This window comes from Sceloporus undulatus, chromosome 3 (genome assembly GCF_019175285.1).
Source record: "Sceloporus undulatus isolate JIND9_A2432 ecotype Alabama chromosome 3, SceUnd_v1.1, whole genome shotgun sequence".
Lineage (NCBI taxonomy): Eukaryota > Metazoa > Chordata > Lepidosauria > Squamata > Phrynosomatidae > Sceloporus > Sceloporus undulatus.
In genome coordinates, this window is record NC_056524.1 from 242,325,896 (window position 1) to 242,346,361 (window position 20,466).

The 20,466-nt window shown below is 38.4% G+C and overlaps 1 protein-coding gene across 20 annotated transcripts in view; it reads left to right on the forward strand.

The window, feature by feature from the left end:
- MBNL1 (muscleblind like splicing regulator 1) overlaps positions 1-20,466 on the forward strand; it is a 248,237-nt gene that overhangs the window by 217,138 nt on the left and 10,633 nt on the right. For 13 of the 20 annotated variants that reach the window (XM_042458819.1, XM_042458820.1, XM_042458829.1 and 10 more), the window contains 5 exons: positions 8,742-8,999; positions 11,796-11,849; positions 12,777-12,930; positions 16,903-16,938; positions 17,717-17,811. In XM_042458819.1, the coding sequence (XP_042314753.1) occupies positions 8,742-8,999; positions 11,796-11,849; positions 12,777-12,930; positions 16,903-16,938; positions 17,717-17,811 (597 nt within the window). The remainder of the gene's footprint in view (positions 1-8,741; positions 9,000-11,795; positions 11,850-12,776; positions 12,931-16,902; positions 16,939-17,716; positions 17,812-20,466) is intronic. The other 7 variants (XM_042458825.1, XM_042458832.1, XM_042458826.1 and 4 more) reach the window with 4 other exon arrangements.

Consider the following 20,466-nt stretch of genomic DNA (forward strand, 5'->3'; position numbering starts at 1 on the left):
CTACGTTACAAATTAAGTCTGCTTCATGCTACTTTGTCACACTTTCATTATGACTTCTCAATTAATGAAAGATAAATGCTAAAGTACAAATCTGATGCAGGCATAATGCTCAATCATGCTGATATATATTTGTTGCAATAGTTTTTAAAACTGAATACTGCTACTTCCTATGTATATTCCATTGTTACTGTTGTTATTATGTGCCTTCACATTTACATCAATCCTAAGGTTATTGTGGGGTTTTCTGGACAAGATTTGTTTGGAACAGGTTTGTCATTACCTTCCTCTGAGGCTGAGAGAACATGACTTGCCCAAGGTCACCAAGTGGGTTTCATGGCTGAACAGAGATTTGAACCCTGGTCTCAGAGAGTCTTAGTCCAACTCTCAAACCAATATACTATTTTAGTTTTCAGTGTCACATTGTAATATTCTTCAAGTTGGGATAAAAATCTATGAACTAATAAGTGCTAATAGTGACCTGTTGCCTTATCCTATATACAGAGGGGGAGAGAACTCCTCAGCCAGTGTAGCCAGTAGCTTTGCTGGTGGCAGGATTCCAGGAGTTTTAATCCAAAAGGTAATCTTTAATACATCTGACTACCCCAGACACACATCAAAATCATAGCTTGGCTTGCTGAGCTAAACCTTGCCCCACAGAATATACTGTATACTTAGTATTACTTAATTTGCTTTGTCATTCAGCAGGCAGAGTTGGCGCAGAACTGGGGAAACATTACTACCATTGTTTTTTTTCATTATAGATTTAACTATGATTTGCAAAAAATAAAATGTATCATGGTTTGGAGAATCTAACATGGAGTGTATACACATCTCATAACTATAGCACTCCAATTCCTCTTCAGATGCTTTGACTCCATTTTATGGAATCCTGGGATTTGTAGGATCCCACCTCTCAATTTAAAAAAAAAACCTTTGTGGGGTGCAGTATTTAGAGTTTTCTACCAGAGAGAGGTTCTTTTGGGAAATGCTCTAGAGAACTGTAAGGCTTTTAACCATCTGCAGATCTCAATATTCTGAAGATGTAGCCATGGCAGTTAAAGGGATCTCAAAATACTGTAATTATGCAATATAATAATAATAATAATAATAATAATAATAATAATAATAATAATTTTTATTTATATACCGCCCTTCCTGAGATCAGGGCGGTTTACATCATAAAAACAACACAGGTTACAATAAACATCTTAAATTAACTACACATCCATGTAATAAAGATAAAAGCCCCGTTAGCCAATCCTCTTGCAGAATACGAAGGAGGGGAGGCCTACTAGGACTCTGATTGGGAGAATGCGGTCTTAAACAGAAAGGTTTTAAAATCCTTTCTAAATTGGGCCAGGGAGGTGGCCGAGCGGAGCTCTGAGGGCAGCGTGCTCCAAAGGGCCGGGGCAGCGATGGAGAAAGACTTCCTCGTGGTAGAGGTAAGTCTAGCCCCTGGCACCTTAAGTAATTATGGATATATCCCCAGTAAGGCAAAGCAAAACCACTTCAACCCATGCTTTCACATACTGGTTTTTGTCCTATCCTTCACCATGATTTGGACGAAATGCTTAGCCATGGTTAAGAAAATCAAAGAACCATTAAGTATTATATCTATACATAGCCACAGCATTGGCAAACCCATTGTTTTGTTTGTTTCAACTCCTATTTTCTTTTACCTATTTTCTTTTCACTGTGACTAGTGCTATGCAGAAATATCTGGGAAGGGGGTGTGGGGAACAACACAGACTGACTTTTTACAGACTAAGATTAACAGTTCGAACTGCATCAGAAAGCAACAACCCTGCCACCAGACATCTGATTTCACATAAGTCACTTGTACATGCATGAGAAAGCTTTCCATTTGTTGTCAATTCCCATAAGGAAGACATCTAAAATAGCACCTTACTACTTGTGAATTGTGAAGAGAAATTGGCTGGTTGCATGGGGAAATGGCAAGGCTGGGCCTTCATCTAATCTGCTATTTTATCAGTAATGCTTCTCAGATGCTCTGGTGTGAGATCATTAGTTCATGTTTACTGCTAAAAGTGTGTAGAGTGAAGACGTTATATTAGAATCACAGTTCTGTTACACATTTTAAAAATCTGTATTTGGGGAATAGTTTTATATTAAGTCAGACTATTGTTTTATCTCTTCTGATACTAACAGGTCTCATTGTATTCCTAGAGAAACATTCACATTGTTCCCAATATGATCCATTAATTGGTGATAGGAAAGAATGAACCAGTTCTTGGCTTTAATATTGTTTAAAATATCCATAATTTGTAAAAAAAAAAAAAAACCCACAATAATTATAAAATTAATTGTTCAATCATTGTCACATTTGCATAGTTTGAATAACAAGTACTGTTCAACTTTTAAATTAAAACTTTTATTTTTAAAGGGTAGTTTTTCAAAAGGGGTGTCATTTGGGGCCTTTTTAATCATCCCATTTGAGTTTTTTTAACAAACATAATTAAAAACAATTTAAAAACAGATAAAACCTTTAAAACAATATTGAGAACTACCATTAGTAATGATTTATACACTAAAGCTTTCAACAGTTAACGTGAATAAATCAGTTTTTAAATGAACTGAAGCAGTAGCACTAACTGACATGACCATGATCTGGACTGAACCTGGGAGGACCCGTGTGCAAACTATCTATTAGGCCACTGAACTATGGGAGCTGCCTTATACATTTTAATCAGCCTATCCATGCGTCAGGGGTATAGCCCACAGAAGCTCTTGAACTTGCAGCCTGGGTTGAGAATCATACAGCTCTCCAAATGTTGTTGGATTGCAATTCCTGTCAGTGCCCAGCCAGCATATTGAACGGTGACGAATGTTGTGAGTTGAAATCTAATAGTATCTCAAGGACTTCATGCTTCCCACCTGTGCTGCATCCTAATGAGTGTCAGGCAGGGTCGGCTTATGAGTCACTTCTGAGTTACCCACTGTGGTTAAAAAAAATGAAATTACAGGGAAGCTAGAGGAAAAAAGCTTCTGAACTAAAATAGGCTACAGTGGCTGAGTTGATTTATACAAGTATCCAGATGCTGGCTCACTGGTCTGGTCTCCTGCTGGATGGATGGCAGTGCCTTGTTTCATCTTTGCTAATCAGAAAGGAACATGTCAATACTTAAGCTATTTACATAACAACACTCACTTGTGTCAACAAGTACCACATCAAGAGTCAGTGTAGTGTAGTAGTGAGAATGCTTGAGACCATTGCCCAAATCTCCCTTCAGCCAGAAAATGTGCTTGGTAGCCAAATGATATTGTTTTAGGATACTTCTTTATATTTAACTACATGATTAATAGGTTACTATGGTCTTGCATGATTATCTGCAATAAAAAAATTCAAATTCATTGCCCATGTTTACACAGAACACCAGTACAAAACTGGAAAACTCCACTTTATTGAGTCTTACTCTCTCTAGAAGCCAAGATGACTGTCGTACTTTGGACATACCATGAGAAGACATGAATCACTAGAAAATACAACAATGCTTGGTTAAGGTAGAAGCCAATAGGAAAAGAGGAAGATGACATTGTAGCTGGACAGATTCAGTCAAGGAAGGCATGACTCTGAGTTTGCCAGAATGGAGCAGGGTTGTTGATGTTAGGGCCTTAAGTAGCTTCTGTGGTGCTTCCATCTGAAGGGCCTAGCATGGGTAAGGAAACTGAGAAAGGCTGAATGTGCACCTAAACAGAGGAAGGGAAAGTCCAGTTAGAAAAAGAAAATGGAGAGCAGAGAGAAAGAGAAATAACACTGAGGTAGAGAGTCAGTGTCTTCCATTTCCTAATTCTCATAGTAATGGTTTCTTCTGCTGTTTGTCTGTAAAAACAAAATACATGCTAGCCTGCACTACACTGGGAAGGGCTGTAAAGAATAGTTGTGTATTCAGCTTTCACCTAAAAACAAGAATTGCAGAATTTGTATTTTACAAAATAAAAAAGAGTATTTTACATAATGAATGTTTCTATCCTAAATGCTGTGCTCCACATGACATGTTTGAGCAGTGTGAATGAACATGGCCACTATTAGTCTACATGTGCATACACCCCCCCCCCCCAAAAAAAAGTGTTGGAGACCACTTTACATTGTAATGTAGTCTCAAAGGGGTGATTTTGAATCATGTAAGGAAATGCCCAAGGATTCCCTTTGCATACCTCCTCCCATCACCCAAAGCTTGAATTAAAGCAGGCAACACAGTAAAGTCGAAGGCTTTCATGGCTGGCATCCATAGTTTTTTGTAGGTTTTTCGGGCTATGTGGCCATGTTCTATAAGAGTTTTGTATATCCTCCTACCCCAAGGGGGCCATCATCAACAGAACAATATACAGATTGACATGGGAATCACTCCTCCTCACCCAGAGTCACACAGTATATATAAATACCCACTCTCTTCCAGGTTAGCATTCTCTGAAGATGTCAGCCACAGATGCTGGCAAAACATCAAGAATAAACTCTTATAGAACATGGCCACATAGCCCAAAAACCCCACAAAAGACTATGTAGGCAACTCTGACTGGATCCAGGACAAGCTGTTAACTATGAGCTGAGTTGTGTGGAGTGACTGTTGCATTGATTAGCAACTTGAGGCAAACACAGCAAGGAGGATGTAAGGGAAGTGAAATGGCTGGAGGTGATTTTCCTTTTCAAGGCTAATTGGGCAATTTTCGATCTGCTGCTGCTGTGTTGCAGAGTTCAGGCAGCCTTCTCTCCAGAGTGGGGCTCACGCTCTGCTGTGTGTTAAGTGGGGCAAGGGGACACAGCTGTCATTTTTGCAGTTCTCTGAGACAAAACTCTGCCAAGCCAACCAGTGATCTGAGCTTTTTGTCCTTCTTGGGGTTTGGTTGCTACTTCTCCAGAAGCTGGTACTTTTTGCTTTGATTATGAATCACCAGTGCCTGTTCAGCAATCATAAGATCTTTCACACTATAAATTGATCACAGTTCTTTTTTCTGGGGTCCATTTTCTCTCCCCTCCCTGTCACATTTCTGCTCATGTTTACATGGCACTTTAAAGCTGCAACTAGCTTTGCAATCAGGTCTAGAACTAGGGGAAAATCCTTTTATGGACTGCAACTTCCAAAATCCCTCAGCCAGTATAACTAGTGGTTATACTGGTTGTGGAATTCTGCGGGTTTTGGGGGGGGGGCTTTTCCAGAATCCTTGGATAAGTCTCTACTCCCATTTCACAGTTGAAAAGCAAGGCAAAATCACCATTACACCCCCAAGCACTTAGTTTGTCCATGACAAAGATGGAAAATTGTATCTCCAAGATCAAAGTATAACAAAAAGAAAAAAAAAACTAAACTAACTGTTTAAAAAAGGTACCTTCAAGACACCAGATCCTGTCTGATCTTGGAAGCTAGCTTTTCAGTGAGGGCCAGACACCTGAAGAGAGACCTCTGATGTCAAACTTCTGAAGTTTTCAACCTATACAATTGTTGGCTTCATCTCATAGCCACAATTAACATATATAGAGAACATACCATCCTTGCTATTAAAGTTGTTCCTTTTTATTTATTTGGAAAAGTTACTTATTTTGAATGACAGCTTCCAGAATCCTCCCAAAAGCAAGGCAAATGGCCATGTTGGTTGGGAGATTCTGGGAGATGTCTAAGGTGCGGTCTAGACTGGCGCTTTGCACTGGCCTGGCCACATACTAGGGTTGCGCAGGGTGGAGCATCCACACACCCTGCAATCCTAGTACATGGCAGTGGCATAATAATGGCGGTGCCCTGTATACAAGGGCACCGCCATTGTTATGTAAGTACCGTGCGGCATCCACACATTGCCATATGGTGCTTACATAATGAGTGCCAGTGGCGCACTTGTTACACTGCCCTGCAGCTTTAAAAGAACTCGCTTTTTCGGGTTATTTTTTTGCCGAAAGGAAGCCGCGCAATTTGGCGGCTGTGGCTTCCCTGTGGAGGAAAATCAGGCCCCAGCAGGCCGTTGGTTTTCGGCAGTCTGTACTGTATTTAAAGTAAGTAACTTTCCCAACCCTGATACTGCTATTCAACTTAAGAATGTAAAGTTTGTCCACAGAATTCATCTCCCTGAAAGAGAAAGGAAGGAGAAAACCTCATCTTGACACATCGAGATACTCTATTGAAAATTAAGCAATTACTGTAACAAAAAAAAAAAAATTGCCTTCTGCCCAAATGGATGAACACTCCCCCATATTCAGTTTCTTTACATTTTGCAGAAAGTTTCATTGCACAGCTAATCTTTGTGTTAATCAATGCACACATTCACACACACAGCAAATGCACAAGGACAGGATCATAATTCAAAAAGATGTGATCAACCCATCCAGTGTTTAATTTTTTTCAAAAAAATGTCCATGGTTCAATCATGAACCATGATTAAAAATCCTTCTAGTAAAATAATGGGTCAACAGAGTGTTGTTGACAGGCAAAATGATTTTATGGAAACTTGGTTATTTTATATACACACACGAAGGACATTTTTATTTTATTATAACTTGTATCTGGTGCAAAATTGTCTGATACTTTGGAGAGGCTTGATTTAGTTGCCATCTTTGAAAACATCAGTGAGGCAACTCATCACCACTGGCTGAAACTGAAGAGACCACAGTTTTTATGCTTTCTTTCCAAATGGAATTACAATAGCATGGGCATCCAAATTGACCATTTCATTAGAGAAATTGTGGATCCTTTAATTTTAATGTTTCTTTTGAGGTTGTATTTTTCCTTGTCCAAATATTATGTACAAATGTACTGAACACATATACCTTTGAAACAAGTCAATAAATATTTTTTTTAAAATCCTCCAAAAAAGCAAGAATCACAAACTGCATAAAAATTGCCCTCATCCCTGCACAGATTTGTCATTATGCAAAGGGATCTTGCAGCTCCTTTGAGACTTACCAAAGTTCATTGTAGCATAAGCTTTTGTAGACTTGTCTACTGCAGCTGAAAAAGTAAACCAAGGCTGGACCTGCACTGCAGAAATAATGCAGTTTGACACCACTTTAAAGGTCATGGCTTAATGCTATGAAATTCAGGGGTTTGTAGTTTTGTTGTGCCACCAGAGCTCTCTAACAGAGAAGGCTAAATATCTCAAATTAGAAATCCCAGAGCTCTATAGCATTGAACCATGGCAGTTAAAGCTGTGTCATACTGTATTATTTCTGCAGTGCAGATGCAGTCACATCTATGAAAGCTTATGCTACAATGTCTTTCACTTAGTTATTTTAAAAGGTGCTACAAGATTAACATATGTATTGTTGTGAGCCTTCAAATTGTTTCTGATCTATGGCAGCTCCAAGGTGAATCTATCGCAGGGTTTCCTTGGCAAGATTTGTTCAGAGAAGGTCTACCTTTGCCTTCCTCTGAGGCTGAGAAAGTATGATTTTCCCAATGTCACCCAGTAGGCACCCATGGCTGAGCAGGGATTCAGACTCTGGTCTCCAGAGTCGTTTTCCAGTGCTCTCAAGCTACTATCATCACACCCATATAGAAACAGCTTCTCCAAATGTAGATAGTTCTTTGAAATGCAACAAAACAACCCCCCCCCCCCCCAAAAAAAAATTGTCAGCTGAACCAACAAGGATTTAAATTATACTGCCAAGGAGATGTAGAGGTACCAGAAATTTGTTGTTGTGCCAGAATTATTTGGCTGGTTTTGCGTATTGTAGGCCTTGATTTGGGTGGATATGGAGTGCCATGTGCTACTCTGCCTAAGGCAGTAAAATCTCTTGGGATGATTTTGTTCCCCTTAAATATGAATACCAATTCTCAAGCCCAACTAGCCTTTTTGCACATATGATAGCAGCCTTAATATCAATAATAAAAGAAACCAATTTTAATAAGGATAAGAAGAAGAAGAATAGCAGCAGCAACAACATGTCTAAGTATTAAAATGAATGCAGTACAACAGTGGGAAAGGAAAATATGGCCAGGAAAAGCATTATATGTATCTGCTCTCCCTCTTGTGGTGGGATTGTAGAATAGCTGGCTGACATAGTTCTTGGTTAATTTAAAACAGAGAGAAAGAGATTACACTTTTCGAAGCTAAAATGGATTATTTAGCCAAGCTAGAAATAGCTTACTTCTGCTTTTAAATCTGGGAAGGTAATAGAGACCAGATGCTAGGCTATATTTCAGAGGAAGGAACTGGCAAAATCACCTTGACTATTCTTTGCCTTAAAAAACTTATGAAATTCATGGGGTCACCATAAATCAACAAGCAACTTGAAGCCACATATACACAAAATTACTCACACAAGTTAAAACATCACATGGCACTCCAGAGAGAGAATGAGAAAAGCCTTTTGAAAGAAACGTAAGCATCATTCTCATCCTCTCCCAAAAAATGGAACAGTAGATTTTGAGTAATTGCCTCATAGTGGGGGGAAATGGGCTTAGATTCTACAAAGAGATCTTTTAACACCTTTGAGACTAATTGAGAGAAAGAAGTTGGTAGCATAAGCTTTCATAGACTTAACTCTACTTCATGAGATTCTGTAGTCTGGTTTGTAGCAGTAAGGCTTCATTTTCTGATATAGCAGTATAAAGAGTTCAGCTATCATGGCATGACAGCCAGTCAGTTTAATACTAGACATTGCCTCAAGGTGGGACAAAAATAATTGCCTGAATATACCTTAGGATTGCTTGCAGAGAGGTCCTGGTCGCTTTTGTTTCATTGTGTCTCATTTTCTCTGTTGAAATAACTGCACTTGTCCTTTAATTCCACCCTAGGTATGTCGAGAATATCAGCGTGGCAATTGTAACAGAGGAGAAAATGATTGCCGGTTCGCTCACCCTGCCGACAGTGCAATGATTGATACCAATGACAACACCGTGACTGTCTGCATGGATTACATCAAAGGGAGATGCTCAAGGGAAAAGTGCAAATATTTTCATCCTCCTGCACATCTGCAAGCTAAGATCAAAGCTGCCCAGTACCAGGTCAACCAAGCAGCGGCTGCTCAGGCAGCAGCTACGGCTGCAGCCATGGTAAGTCCAGAAATTTTGCAAAGCAGAAACATTGTCAGCTCGAAAATACAATTAACATCTTAACACTCCTTGCTGGAAGACATGATTGTTCAGGTATCCCTTCCCCTCAATATTTCTGTGAGCTTTCAAGCAAGAGCTTCTCATAAGTACTGTAGTTTGGAGCTTTGCTTAAAAACCCCAAGATCTTGTGGAAAACAATAGAATTTCTCCTTGTGAATTTAGCTTCTGCATATATAGACTTGTGCCCAAATGTAAGTACTATGTGTACCTATCATACCAATATGCATTTAGTGTGGTGATTCACATAAATGTTTTTGTCTAGTCAATTGCATATATATACCTATCAGGACTCAAAAGGTTTTTATTATTATTATTATTATTATTATCAACTAAGTAAGAATTATACAAGACACTAGTGCACTCCTCTCATGATCTGTTATTTTTTGTGCTCTGTTTCTTGGGTTTTGGTGTGTTTGTGTGAGAGTAATATCTCTTTAGAGAATACAAGCTTTTGCATAGTTGATCTCACACTGCTTCACTTCCTGCCCATTGGATCACCTTTTATTTTATGGTTTTCATTATCCTTGTGGTGTATCTGCACCACCCCGTTTCATACCACCTCCCTCCATCCTAAACAATCTTGGAACTTGTAATTTGACAAGGTACCTAGAATTCAGGAACTCTAATCAACTTCCTGAATTTTTTATGATGGAGCCATAACAGTTAACAATGTTTGAAACTGTTATAAAACTGATATAAAATTCTAGTGTGGATACACTTTGTATCTGTACTACAGACTTGTTCTTTTTTCCATAGGACCAGTTTGTATGATTTTACTTGTTCTTCATATTGCCTTGTTTTATTGTATGCTAGTTTATTCTAGCAGCTGCCAATATTTATTTCTTCATTGCACTCTTATCCTGCCTTTCTACAAAATGGGATCAAGCACAGCTTATTTATGAATCTAGAGATCTGCTACTTTAAATATCTATTCCAAGTTTCTGTGTCAAATGTAATAAAAACAATGCAGGTGCAATGGCATATATTCAGCAATTACTATGAAAACCAATTCCCCCTCCTCCTCCCCCCCCCAAAAAAAAATTGACCCACAATTCTAAATTGGAAACATAAAAGTTCAATTTTGGTGCAATGAAGAACAAAGGAATACACAATGCTAATGTGGGTTATGAATGTGAAGAGTTCTCATTGATACTTCAGTGTTCAGTCAAGAAGGTGTACCTTGATATACTCGCAAGGAGAAGGAAAACAGCTGCAAGAATTTTCTCACTTCAGGATTTAAACTGGAAGAAATCCATTGGTGAAAACTTGTATATGGTTTTTCTGTATGGAAAAGATATTTTGGGGCAGAAAATGTGTTTGAGGCAGAAAACAATCTATATCTCAAAGGTGTTTTCTCCTGTTCAAAGTTTTGTACAAAAACTACAGTTTCTTCCTACCAAAAGTACTTTCTTTCTTTCTAGGAAAACTACCTCTTTTTTCTGCGAGTGAATTTGTTCATTTGCTCAAATTCTGCAGTTTTAGCAGAAAACAAAAGTTGCTCCTTTTTTGTGCAAAAACATTTTCTGCACAGGAAAAAACATGTGTATTCTTGTGCAAATGAATTTTCCCAGTAGCCCAAGAGCATGAATAGGATTCAGAGCTGTAGCCATGTTAGTCTGGAATATCAGTATGCGAAGGGATATTACAGCAAATTTGGGACTAACTGAAAGAAAGAAACTGGTAGCATAAACTTTCATAAACTTGAGTCTACCTGCATCTGAGGAAGTATACTCAAGTCTACAAAAGCTTATACTACTAGCTTCTTTCTTTCAGTTAATTTCAAAGGTGCTACAAGATCCCTAACAGTATGAATAGTATATGAAAAATATACAGAAGCAGTTGTGGACTGGGAGAAAAATACTGAAATTACTCATTCTTGTCATCAGGAACAAAAACAAGCAAACATTTGGATGCCCACTAACAAACTTGTGTAAACACAGTTACATGTGCTTTTCTACATGTGTGAAATTTTGCAGTGACTTTCCATTATACTGTACTTTTTTATGGGGTGGGAGTAATATCTGGAACTATTTAGCAGCAGTTGCTTGCAATAGCAGGATGGAAATATTGTTTGAGCGGATGAGATAGGATTTTGATTCCTCTTAAATATTTCATGAATAATGTTACACATCAGGGAAGTTGAGTGTAACATTGCATAGCAACACTGCTGCTCTCTGAAGAAATTATGGAATGCTTGAGTTGCTTAAGATGTAATTTTGGGGATGTTAACAATTAGCTATTTCAGGGGGTCCCTTCTTTGTTCTTTACTTCGCTTTTAATGTTGCTCTTTATTTTTGACATGGTTACAGGATCTTATCATTAAAATGCTACTCCATGTGAAACATTATTGTATGATATTCATAGCATAGGATTGGACAACAGGAGGGAGGCCTTTTTCTGTGTTTATGGGTACTTGAGCAAAAATACAAAAGGCAGTTTCTCTTTCTCACTCTTTTCTCCTTCTTTCACTCTTTCCCTGTTAGAGTATCTTGTTTGTAATTAACTACATAGAGGTGTATCCTCACAATAACAACTCAGTAGTGCCTTTATTGTGCATGCTTAGTCTTGTTATTCGTTGTATATGGCATTCCGATGATTTGTTTTTTATTTGTTTTTTTCTCACCTACCCAAAAATGCACTGCTGCCCCCATGATGCACCTCTGCTTGCTGTTTATGTTAATGCGCTTGAACCCCACTGGCCCATTGCCATCATGTGCTCGCTGCCTGCTAATTAAGACTCAGTCGGCTGTCAAATCACTGAAGCGACCCCTCGAGGCAACCTTTGACCTGGTACTATGACCTTTCACCTTTTAGCTTGGCATGTAGCTTTACTGTAGATACAAATTTTTAATATTAAATTCAGCATAAATATTCCTTATTTCCTGTAAATAAGTAATGTAAGATCAAAAGAGGAAAAAACTGAGTGTGGTTTCCTGATCCAATTCATGGGAAGGTTATACAGTTTACAGTGGCATTTATTCCCCAACCAGTGTCCCTAACATCTAGGACCCCACATTCAGTTGAATTACCTTGTAGTTGTTTCTAAATGAAGTAAGAAGGGATTTTTTAAAAAATGTGTAGAATATTTCTGATATCTATATATTTGTATCTGTTTGGTTGGCATGGCTTTAACTATATTCTTATGTAAATTTAACATTTGTAGTGCAATGTTAAAAGTACCAGCATGGTGTGGTACTTTTTTTGTTACTTTTTTTTTTACTTTTTGCATGTGTAGTTAGACTTCAGGGGATGTGGGAGTAAAATTTTAATATTATATTAACCTGTTTTCATTCACTCTGTAAGATTTCTCTTTAACATGGCTTTTGACTTGTTGATACTCATGGAGCTAGCAGTGCAGCTTTCTTTATTTTTCTCCCCCATTATTGCTGCTTCCTTATTAAAACAAAACAGAACAGAACTCTGGAGCTTTTTATTTAGTGGAATATTCTAGTGTATAGATTCCATGCATCATCACCCTACAGTGTCATATTGGAAGGGCAAAAAGTAATACTTTCTCACAAATCTCTGGCTTCGCCCTTTGTTTTAATAGTAAAGTCCGCTCCGCTGCTTGCTTGCTCAAGAAAAAAGAAAGATGGTGGTGCACAACTGTTGTATCCTCTACTGATTTTTTTCTGTTTCTTCTCTCTTTTTCTTTCCCACTCCTCCTTTCCTTCCCCCCTTCCTTAATTTGGCTCTCTTATACTCATCTACCACTAGGGAATTCCTCAAGCTGTACTCCCCCCATTACCAAAGAGGCCTGCGCTTGAAAAAACCAATGGTGCCACCGCAGTCTTTAATACTGGTATCTTTCAATACCAGCAGGCTCTTGCAAACATGCAGTTGCAACAGCACACAGCCTTTCTTCCACCAGGTAAGTGCAACATCCCCTGTCCTTTCAAGCCAAGAGAAAAACAAGGTCACCCTGAGAGCTCCCAGATGTTAGTACAATTCTGGATATTCACTAGTAAGTTTGAGGGAAAGTGTTGGCCCCTCATGAGCAAGAAAGGAAGATGGTCTTGCTGCTAAACTGCAGTTTCTGCATATGTCTGTCTTGAAAGCAAGGTGTTGGGTGCTTTCTAGCCTAATGAGAAAATCTGCATCTCCCAAGTATGCCATTTTATGTTTCAAAACGGCATTGGAATTCTTCTCCTTTGTGCCTGTTTTGCCTAATCCTTCATTTCACACCTCTCAAGCTGATTGTATGGTTCTTTTTTGTTTGTTTTAAATGCTGTAAGACCCCTTTGCTCAAGTGAGTATATCAAATAGTTCTTGTGTTCCCCACTGCTTACTTATTGTGAAGCAGCGACACAATAACCATGCAGTTGTTTAGAGCCAAATTATTGACATCCTTCCATTCCATCACAAATCTCAAGCACTTTGAAGCTTTGCCATTGATTTTCTCACTTGCAGGTTTCATTGTGTCTCTCTGGAGAGATAACAGAATATCTCTTGATGGGGACAGCATTAAAATGTGAATATAGAATGTATTGTAAGGGCAATCTCAAATGCCACCTATATTTTATCTAGGGTGTGTTGTGTATTTTCAATTCATTTCCCACATACAGCTAATCTCAAGACAATGCTATTGTGGAGTTTTCTTGTAAATAATGTGTTCAGAAGATGTTTCTTAGGTAAGGAATACTCAGAGCTGGTTTTGCCAGTTCCTTCCTCTGAAGCCTACAGATCCTGTTTTTTGCTAGAGGTCTCCCATCCAAGTTTTAATCAGAGCTGACCCTGCTTAGCTTCTAAGATCAGATGGCATCTGGTGCCTTTAGAATAGCTAGATGAATACCATTTTTATCAGAAAACTATTTGTTACAGAATACCATTTACCTGAGTTGTTTAATTTTTTATTACCTTGTATTGTTAGATGCCTGAATTTTGATTCAAATATATAGATACATACTTGATCCCAAGAGTTTGCAAATGTATCAAAGTCAGTTAGGGTTCAAGTTTTTGTTTATTTATTTATTTCAAGAGTAAGTTTGTCAAAATAATGGGTATTATCTTTTCTAAAGATAATTGATTCTCTATAGACTAGGGACTAGGATATGTGCTTCTCTAGATCATTGCTTCTCAAGCTATCCTGTGTGGCACACTGGAGTTTTTTTTCCTCCAGTATGCCAGGGACTAATACCATATGTATGCCATTTTATCACATTCACATAGTTCTGTGGGAAATTGCCACAGATCATTGTTGATGTTTGCAGGCTATAACAGACCACAGACTACTGCTTCAAGTATCATTACTCTACATCTTGTTTGATTTCAAATACCACCATCCCTCAAATTTGTTTGTGGTGCCTAAGGTTGATTAGCATTGCAGTGAAATGTCTGGAGAACCACTGAGTAGATCCCTTCTACTCCACTTAAAATCAATGGCAAAGTAACAAGTGTAATTATGAATATAATCAGCATGAAAGTTCTGTTCATTCAGCAATATATGGAATAGTATTATTTCATAGCCTAATGGGGACATAATTCCTCACATGCTAAAATTTTGCTAGGGAAGTCCTACTGTCTTCCCCTGTTCCCTGCCGAGTCTAAATCAAACTATGACTTTAGTTGAAATGCAAGATAAAGTTTGAAAGATTAAATTCATTACTTTAACCCTTTTGTTAGTAGATTCAGCCTACTGAAGCTAGGGTGGAAATCATGATAACAACTTTCTTTGTTAAATTAATGATCAACAAAGGGGTCATACACAGGTGTCTTTTCCATTCTTGCAAGTTATTGCACTGTAGGTTTTCATTGCTGCCTCACATTCATTTGCTGCAAAGCCTATGTATAAATGTGTGTTGGTTTCAGATATCAAGGACCATGATAAGTGAAAATTAAAATAATATTATTTTATTAGAAAAATAAACATTTAGAAAAAAATCAGAAACAACTTAATGTTTTCTTTTTTTTAGCTTGCACCACTATTTAAAATATAGAGGTCATGGAACAAACAGTAATTTTAACAAGTTATCAACATGTTTAAAAGGTTGAAATATCTTACTTGTGATACTGTTTGATGTATTTTTAGACTGTTTAAATTATCTTATTTGAAATCTTGTGAAATATAGGGCAGGATATAGATTTTCTAATAGAAAGTATTGCATAGTATTCTATAAAGTATAGTATACATATAGTATAAATATTATTATTAATATTATATGGAAGTGGTTATAATAATAATGCTGCTGCTGCTGTTGATGATGATGATAGTGATTATAGCAATAGTAATAATTTGTGTGTACACATGGCTGACTGCCTGTTGAGGGAAGGACTCAGTCCTCAACCCCTGCCCAGTTGCCCATTCCTGACTTAGGCGTGGTACAAACCACCAGAAAGAGGTGGAGCAAAAAAGGAACACTGAGAAGTGGTTTCTTTTTTGCGGCACACTTCTGTGTCCTAAAGGGCCAGCGATGCCGCGGTGACATCACAATTGCGCCACCCCGTTTGGAGGCGGTGCAGCTGTGATGTCACCAGTACGTGCTGTGTCTGGTGGGCGTGCTGCAGCTGTGGCACCCTCGTCACGTGCGAGGGCTGCCGGGTGTGTGGGCGCTCCACCCACCAGGCACCCTTGCACGTGTCGAGGGCGCCTCAAAGGCCCATCTGTTCTGGGCCTTAGACTGCCCTGCAAGGTCCTCAAAACCATATGAAGCAGATTTTCAGGACTAGGAAATGAGGAAGATGTAATGTGAGAGGTAGAAAGAAAACCTTTTCCCTCTTTTGTTAGCAGTTGCAAATCATTAAAATACTGGAATTTATCAGTTGTCGCAGCTGTGGCTGTCATTGTGCACAAAAATATGCATTTGTGTGCATGTATGCACACTCCTGAAAGAACCAATATTCCATTGGCTGCAGTAATGGCAATTGAAATAAAATAATTATCTATTAATTATCTTCATGTAATTACTATTCCCAACTCATTCTTTTGAGAACAAAATCAGTGGAGAATTATATCTCTTAATACTTATATCATCAATGGGGGTGCAGCTAGGTCATTAGGGACAATGAGACTTCAGTGCCCCTCCTCCAAAGCCCGCCTTGCTGCTCTCACTATGGCAGGAGGCAGGGGGCTTCCTCCTCCTCCACCTCTTCCTGCTCCCTCCTCCTTCCTCGCCCCACCTTTTCCTCCTCAATTCTTCTCTGCCTTTCTCCCCTGTCACCTCCTCTTCTACATCCGCCTCCTCCTCTGCCTTTTCCCACCACTGCCTATTCCTCTCTCCACCTCTTCCTCCTCTGCCACTGCCCAACGCGGGCTTGTCATCAGCAGATGCTGGGATACGCGGATGGTGAGTCCTCAGATACCGAGGGCCTACTATAGTTTGTAGTATGCCTAATATTTTACAAGTGCAAACCATGACAATAACCCAGTATTGTTATTTAAAAGCAGGGGTCAAACGTCAGTAGATTGAAAAATCTCATAATATTTTATAGATTTTTTTATTTAAAAGATCATATTTAAACCAGTTTTAAGCAAAGTGGTTTTGAAATTAGACTGTCAGGAAAAAAAGGGAAAGGATAAAGTAAATCTGTTATTTAGAACAAGGCAAAACTTCTCTCATGCTGTTGGAGCTACACTTTCGTTACTGCCTAACTCATTTTAATCAAAACACCAGCACACAATTCAGTCTGCTTCTACCCCTACCCTGCTCATGTCAGACTAGTTCTAATTGACCACCACCTTGCTGTTTGATTTGACTGTGCTGATGATTACATGCCAGTGTTTCCCATAATAACCAATTTTTTCTTCTTTGTTCAAATGAGATTTTCCTAATGACACATGTGATGGGTTGTTTTAATTCTTTTCCCTTTGCAAATCCACCTTCCTGTTGCAATGCATGATGGGCAGGCTCAATATTGTGCATGACACCCGCTACAAGTGTTGGTAGGTGCCAGCTTTGTTTCTTGATTATCTTAAAACTTGTTTAGCAGCTCATGGACTCTCAAAATCCACTGCTGGGTTTTTAACATATCGCTGTTGTGCAAATCCATTCTCCCTCACCCTGCACTAACACTTGTCAATTAAATGCGTTTGCTTTATTTAATTGACACAGACCACCTAGAAGACACATACTTTTAATGTTATCAAATTGCTTTATGACACATCCCCAGCTTCCCTCCCCTTTATCAGCTGTTGTGGATTTTGACTGGACTCTGAGTTCCAGTGTTGTAGAAATACTGTTTTTCATTTTAAAAACCAAAGTAAAAGAAGACGGTGCTATATTTCATGCAAGTAATACAGAATTAGAATTTTATACCAGCTGGTTATAATGATATAAATAGTCATTTTTTAAAAAATGGGAGGGATAAGGGTGTGGTTATTATAAGATGTATAAGGACTTAATGTAAAGCTGCTTTAATTTTTTTAAATATAAACTGAAATAATGAAGTTTGATTGTACTGATTCCCATAATTTGATGGTAACGAGCATTTTTCCCTTCCCTTTTCTCCCCCTCCTCTTTCATCTCCTTTCCTTCCTACTCTCTGGAATGTTTTCTGCTTTGCGCTACGATTGCATGTCACTTTGCTGGTGGTGATATCTTGTCCCACTGCTTATCTGCTGATATAAATACCATCCTCAATGATTCTACCACCTATTGACATGGTTTCCCATACTGCTACACTCCTCTGTATGTTTGCTTATATGATTTTCCTTCCGAAAGTTCCCATGGTGCACGGCGCTACGCCCGCCACTGTGTCTGCAGCAACAACATCTGCCACAAGCGTCCCCTTCGCTGCAACAGCCACAGCCAACCAGGTTTGCTAATTTACAGCTTTGTTTCTTAAACTTAACTCAGAATCGGTGCTTTGAAGGAGCATGGGGATTTTTGTTTTGTTTTGTTTTTGTTTGTTTCTTTGTACCTCTTGTTGGCCTACACATTCTCGGAAGTTCTGCAGCATAACTTAATTAGCCTTTTTCTATGCTCAAAAAGGTGTTGTTCCTCCATTTTCAGTGCTAAAATATTTTACATTTTCCCTTCCTGAGTGATACAAAACACTTAGTGTATTTCTTTGTTCCCCACTGACACCATCATTTTTTTGAAAAAAGATGTCATACAGGAGAATCATACAAGTGTATATTTCTTTCTTTGTATCCCTACCCTATAAAATTCCATTGGCATTGATTAAGAATCGTTCAAGGAAGGGTTTAATAAAGGGGGTTGGACAATTTCCACCAACCTCAGGCCTGGTGGGGATATTTCCTTTCAATAAAATATTCCAAGTGTACTTCCACTTTTTAAGAAATTGAGAAGAACTTTGTTTTAGAGTAATGGAGGCTTCTGGAAGCACAATTCTCCTTTCTTCTTTTCTTTTCTTTTTGCAAAAACTTTGGGGAACAATGAGGGGAGAGGTCCAGGGAGCTCTCTTAATCTAAGGCCTGATGAATTTAGGACTGAAACAAGCAAAACTAGAGCCAAGATATTTCATTCAGTATGATGGCACTTAATGGATGCCGATAATAATGTCTGTTTTCTGTGGGGTCTCTTATTCTGGAGTGAATGACCCTGGAGGCTTCAGAGATTTGAAGAGGCAAGCAGAGTGCAACAAAGGTGTCAGTTTTAAACAGGATAGACAGGGTCCCCTTTCTCCCACAGGTTAAGAACAGGGAAGAGGAAGTTCCAGTTAAATTTCCTGCAGAGGTGTGAACCACTTTATCTCTGAAGTGCTAAACAGCTGGATGAAGAGTTCAGCTAGTCTTCTGACTATTCTCATACACTTGTGACAATTTCTCCCAAATGTACAATCACCACAATGACAAAAAGACAGCACTCAGAGCTTGTATACAGCCCATGGACACCATAATTCCCATGCCTGAATATATGGATATAATGTTTGAAATGTTCAAAAAGAAATCAAAATCACTATTGAAGCTTTCAGGTGTGGGAACATAAATTCTAAACTTTTATTTCAATTTTCACATCAGTCAAAAAAATTATTTGATATTCATTGCAAACCAACTACATTTAGCCTTAGACAATTATAACTACCTTATGAGAAAAATTAATCAACATCTGAAATCCAGTAACAAACAACCAAGTAATGAAATTGGTGTACATCAAAATTCAAGCATAGTGATACAATCTGTCCCCATATTACTGCATAATTTACCTGATAACATGGAACTCATTCTCACCATATAGTCAGAAATTCAAATATTTAGATCAGATAATTTAATTGGACTATTAAAACCAATATATCCTACAACATGCTGTTCCTAGGCTATTAATCATAGGTTGTCAGATTTGTTTTATTAAATCACACTTTTTTCTACACAGGAAGGCCAGAAAATGAAGCAGATTGTTTGTGAGCCAGAATACATGATATAAGACATATAAATCAAAACATATTTATTCAAATAGATATCACCCTTCAGTAAAGCTTACTTGTTTGGCTAGGATTACATATCATTCAGGCTGTTCAGGCCTGTATAATGAAAATGACTGAAGAGTTTACCTCAAATATTTGTACACTATACTTACAACCAGTCAGTCAGTTATACTGGTATTATTTTAGCATTGTGAATGATGTTCAAGGCTGAGAGACTATATCTTGCAGCAAATTAATTCATGGCAAGAGTTTTGTTTTTTTTTAAATCATACTGAGGACATCCAGATACACAATTCATAGTAATGCCCAGCTTTCCATTATCTGGTGCAGTCCAGGTGTGTTGGACAACAATTACCACCATCTCTAGCCAGAATGGCCAATGTTTGGCTTCCCATGAAGAATGGTGGGAGGCATCATTTTGTGTCCTTGGCCTCAAACAGTAAATATGAGAGGCCCTGGTACAGGCGCATTACCCTCTTTGAGCTGTTTCCCAGAACTGGTAAACTTGTAAGTCACTTTTCAGCATTTCACTAACATTAGAGGTTGTCTTGTGGTTTATCTGCAGTGTTTGTTCTTGATAAGAAACTGAATTAACATGCAAAGGAAACTATTTATTATTGGCACATTACTTTTCTTACTACATTACAGACCTCTAAATAAACATACATAGCTCTCACTGTGAAAGGAAGATGGTAATTTTTATCTTGAATTACAGATGATCTAGTGTTATTAAAGAAGGTATTCCCTGTCCCCATAAAAATTGGACAGTGATTGGAAAACCAGGACTATGTTAGATGATACTTCTGTCCAAAAGAGAGATCAGAGTCATGGATCAGTTCATAAATGTGGTTTAGACCCTTAATATCAGTACTGTACTTTGAATTTAACCTACTCTATAAAGTGAGAGATGCCAAGCTGCACATTACCTTGGGATCATACAGCTCTTGGCAGGTAGGATCAGTGAGAAGGGGGTTACTTTATCCCTCTTACACCTACAGAGTTTCTCTTCTGATGTCTAGCCCATAGCAGCTTTCCCTCCAATTATGGCTCATTTGCATTTCTTAGAGCCAAACTGGAAACTAGC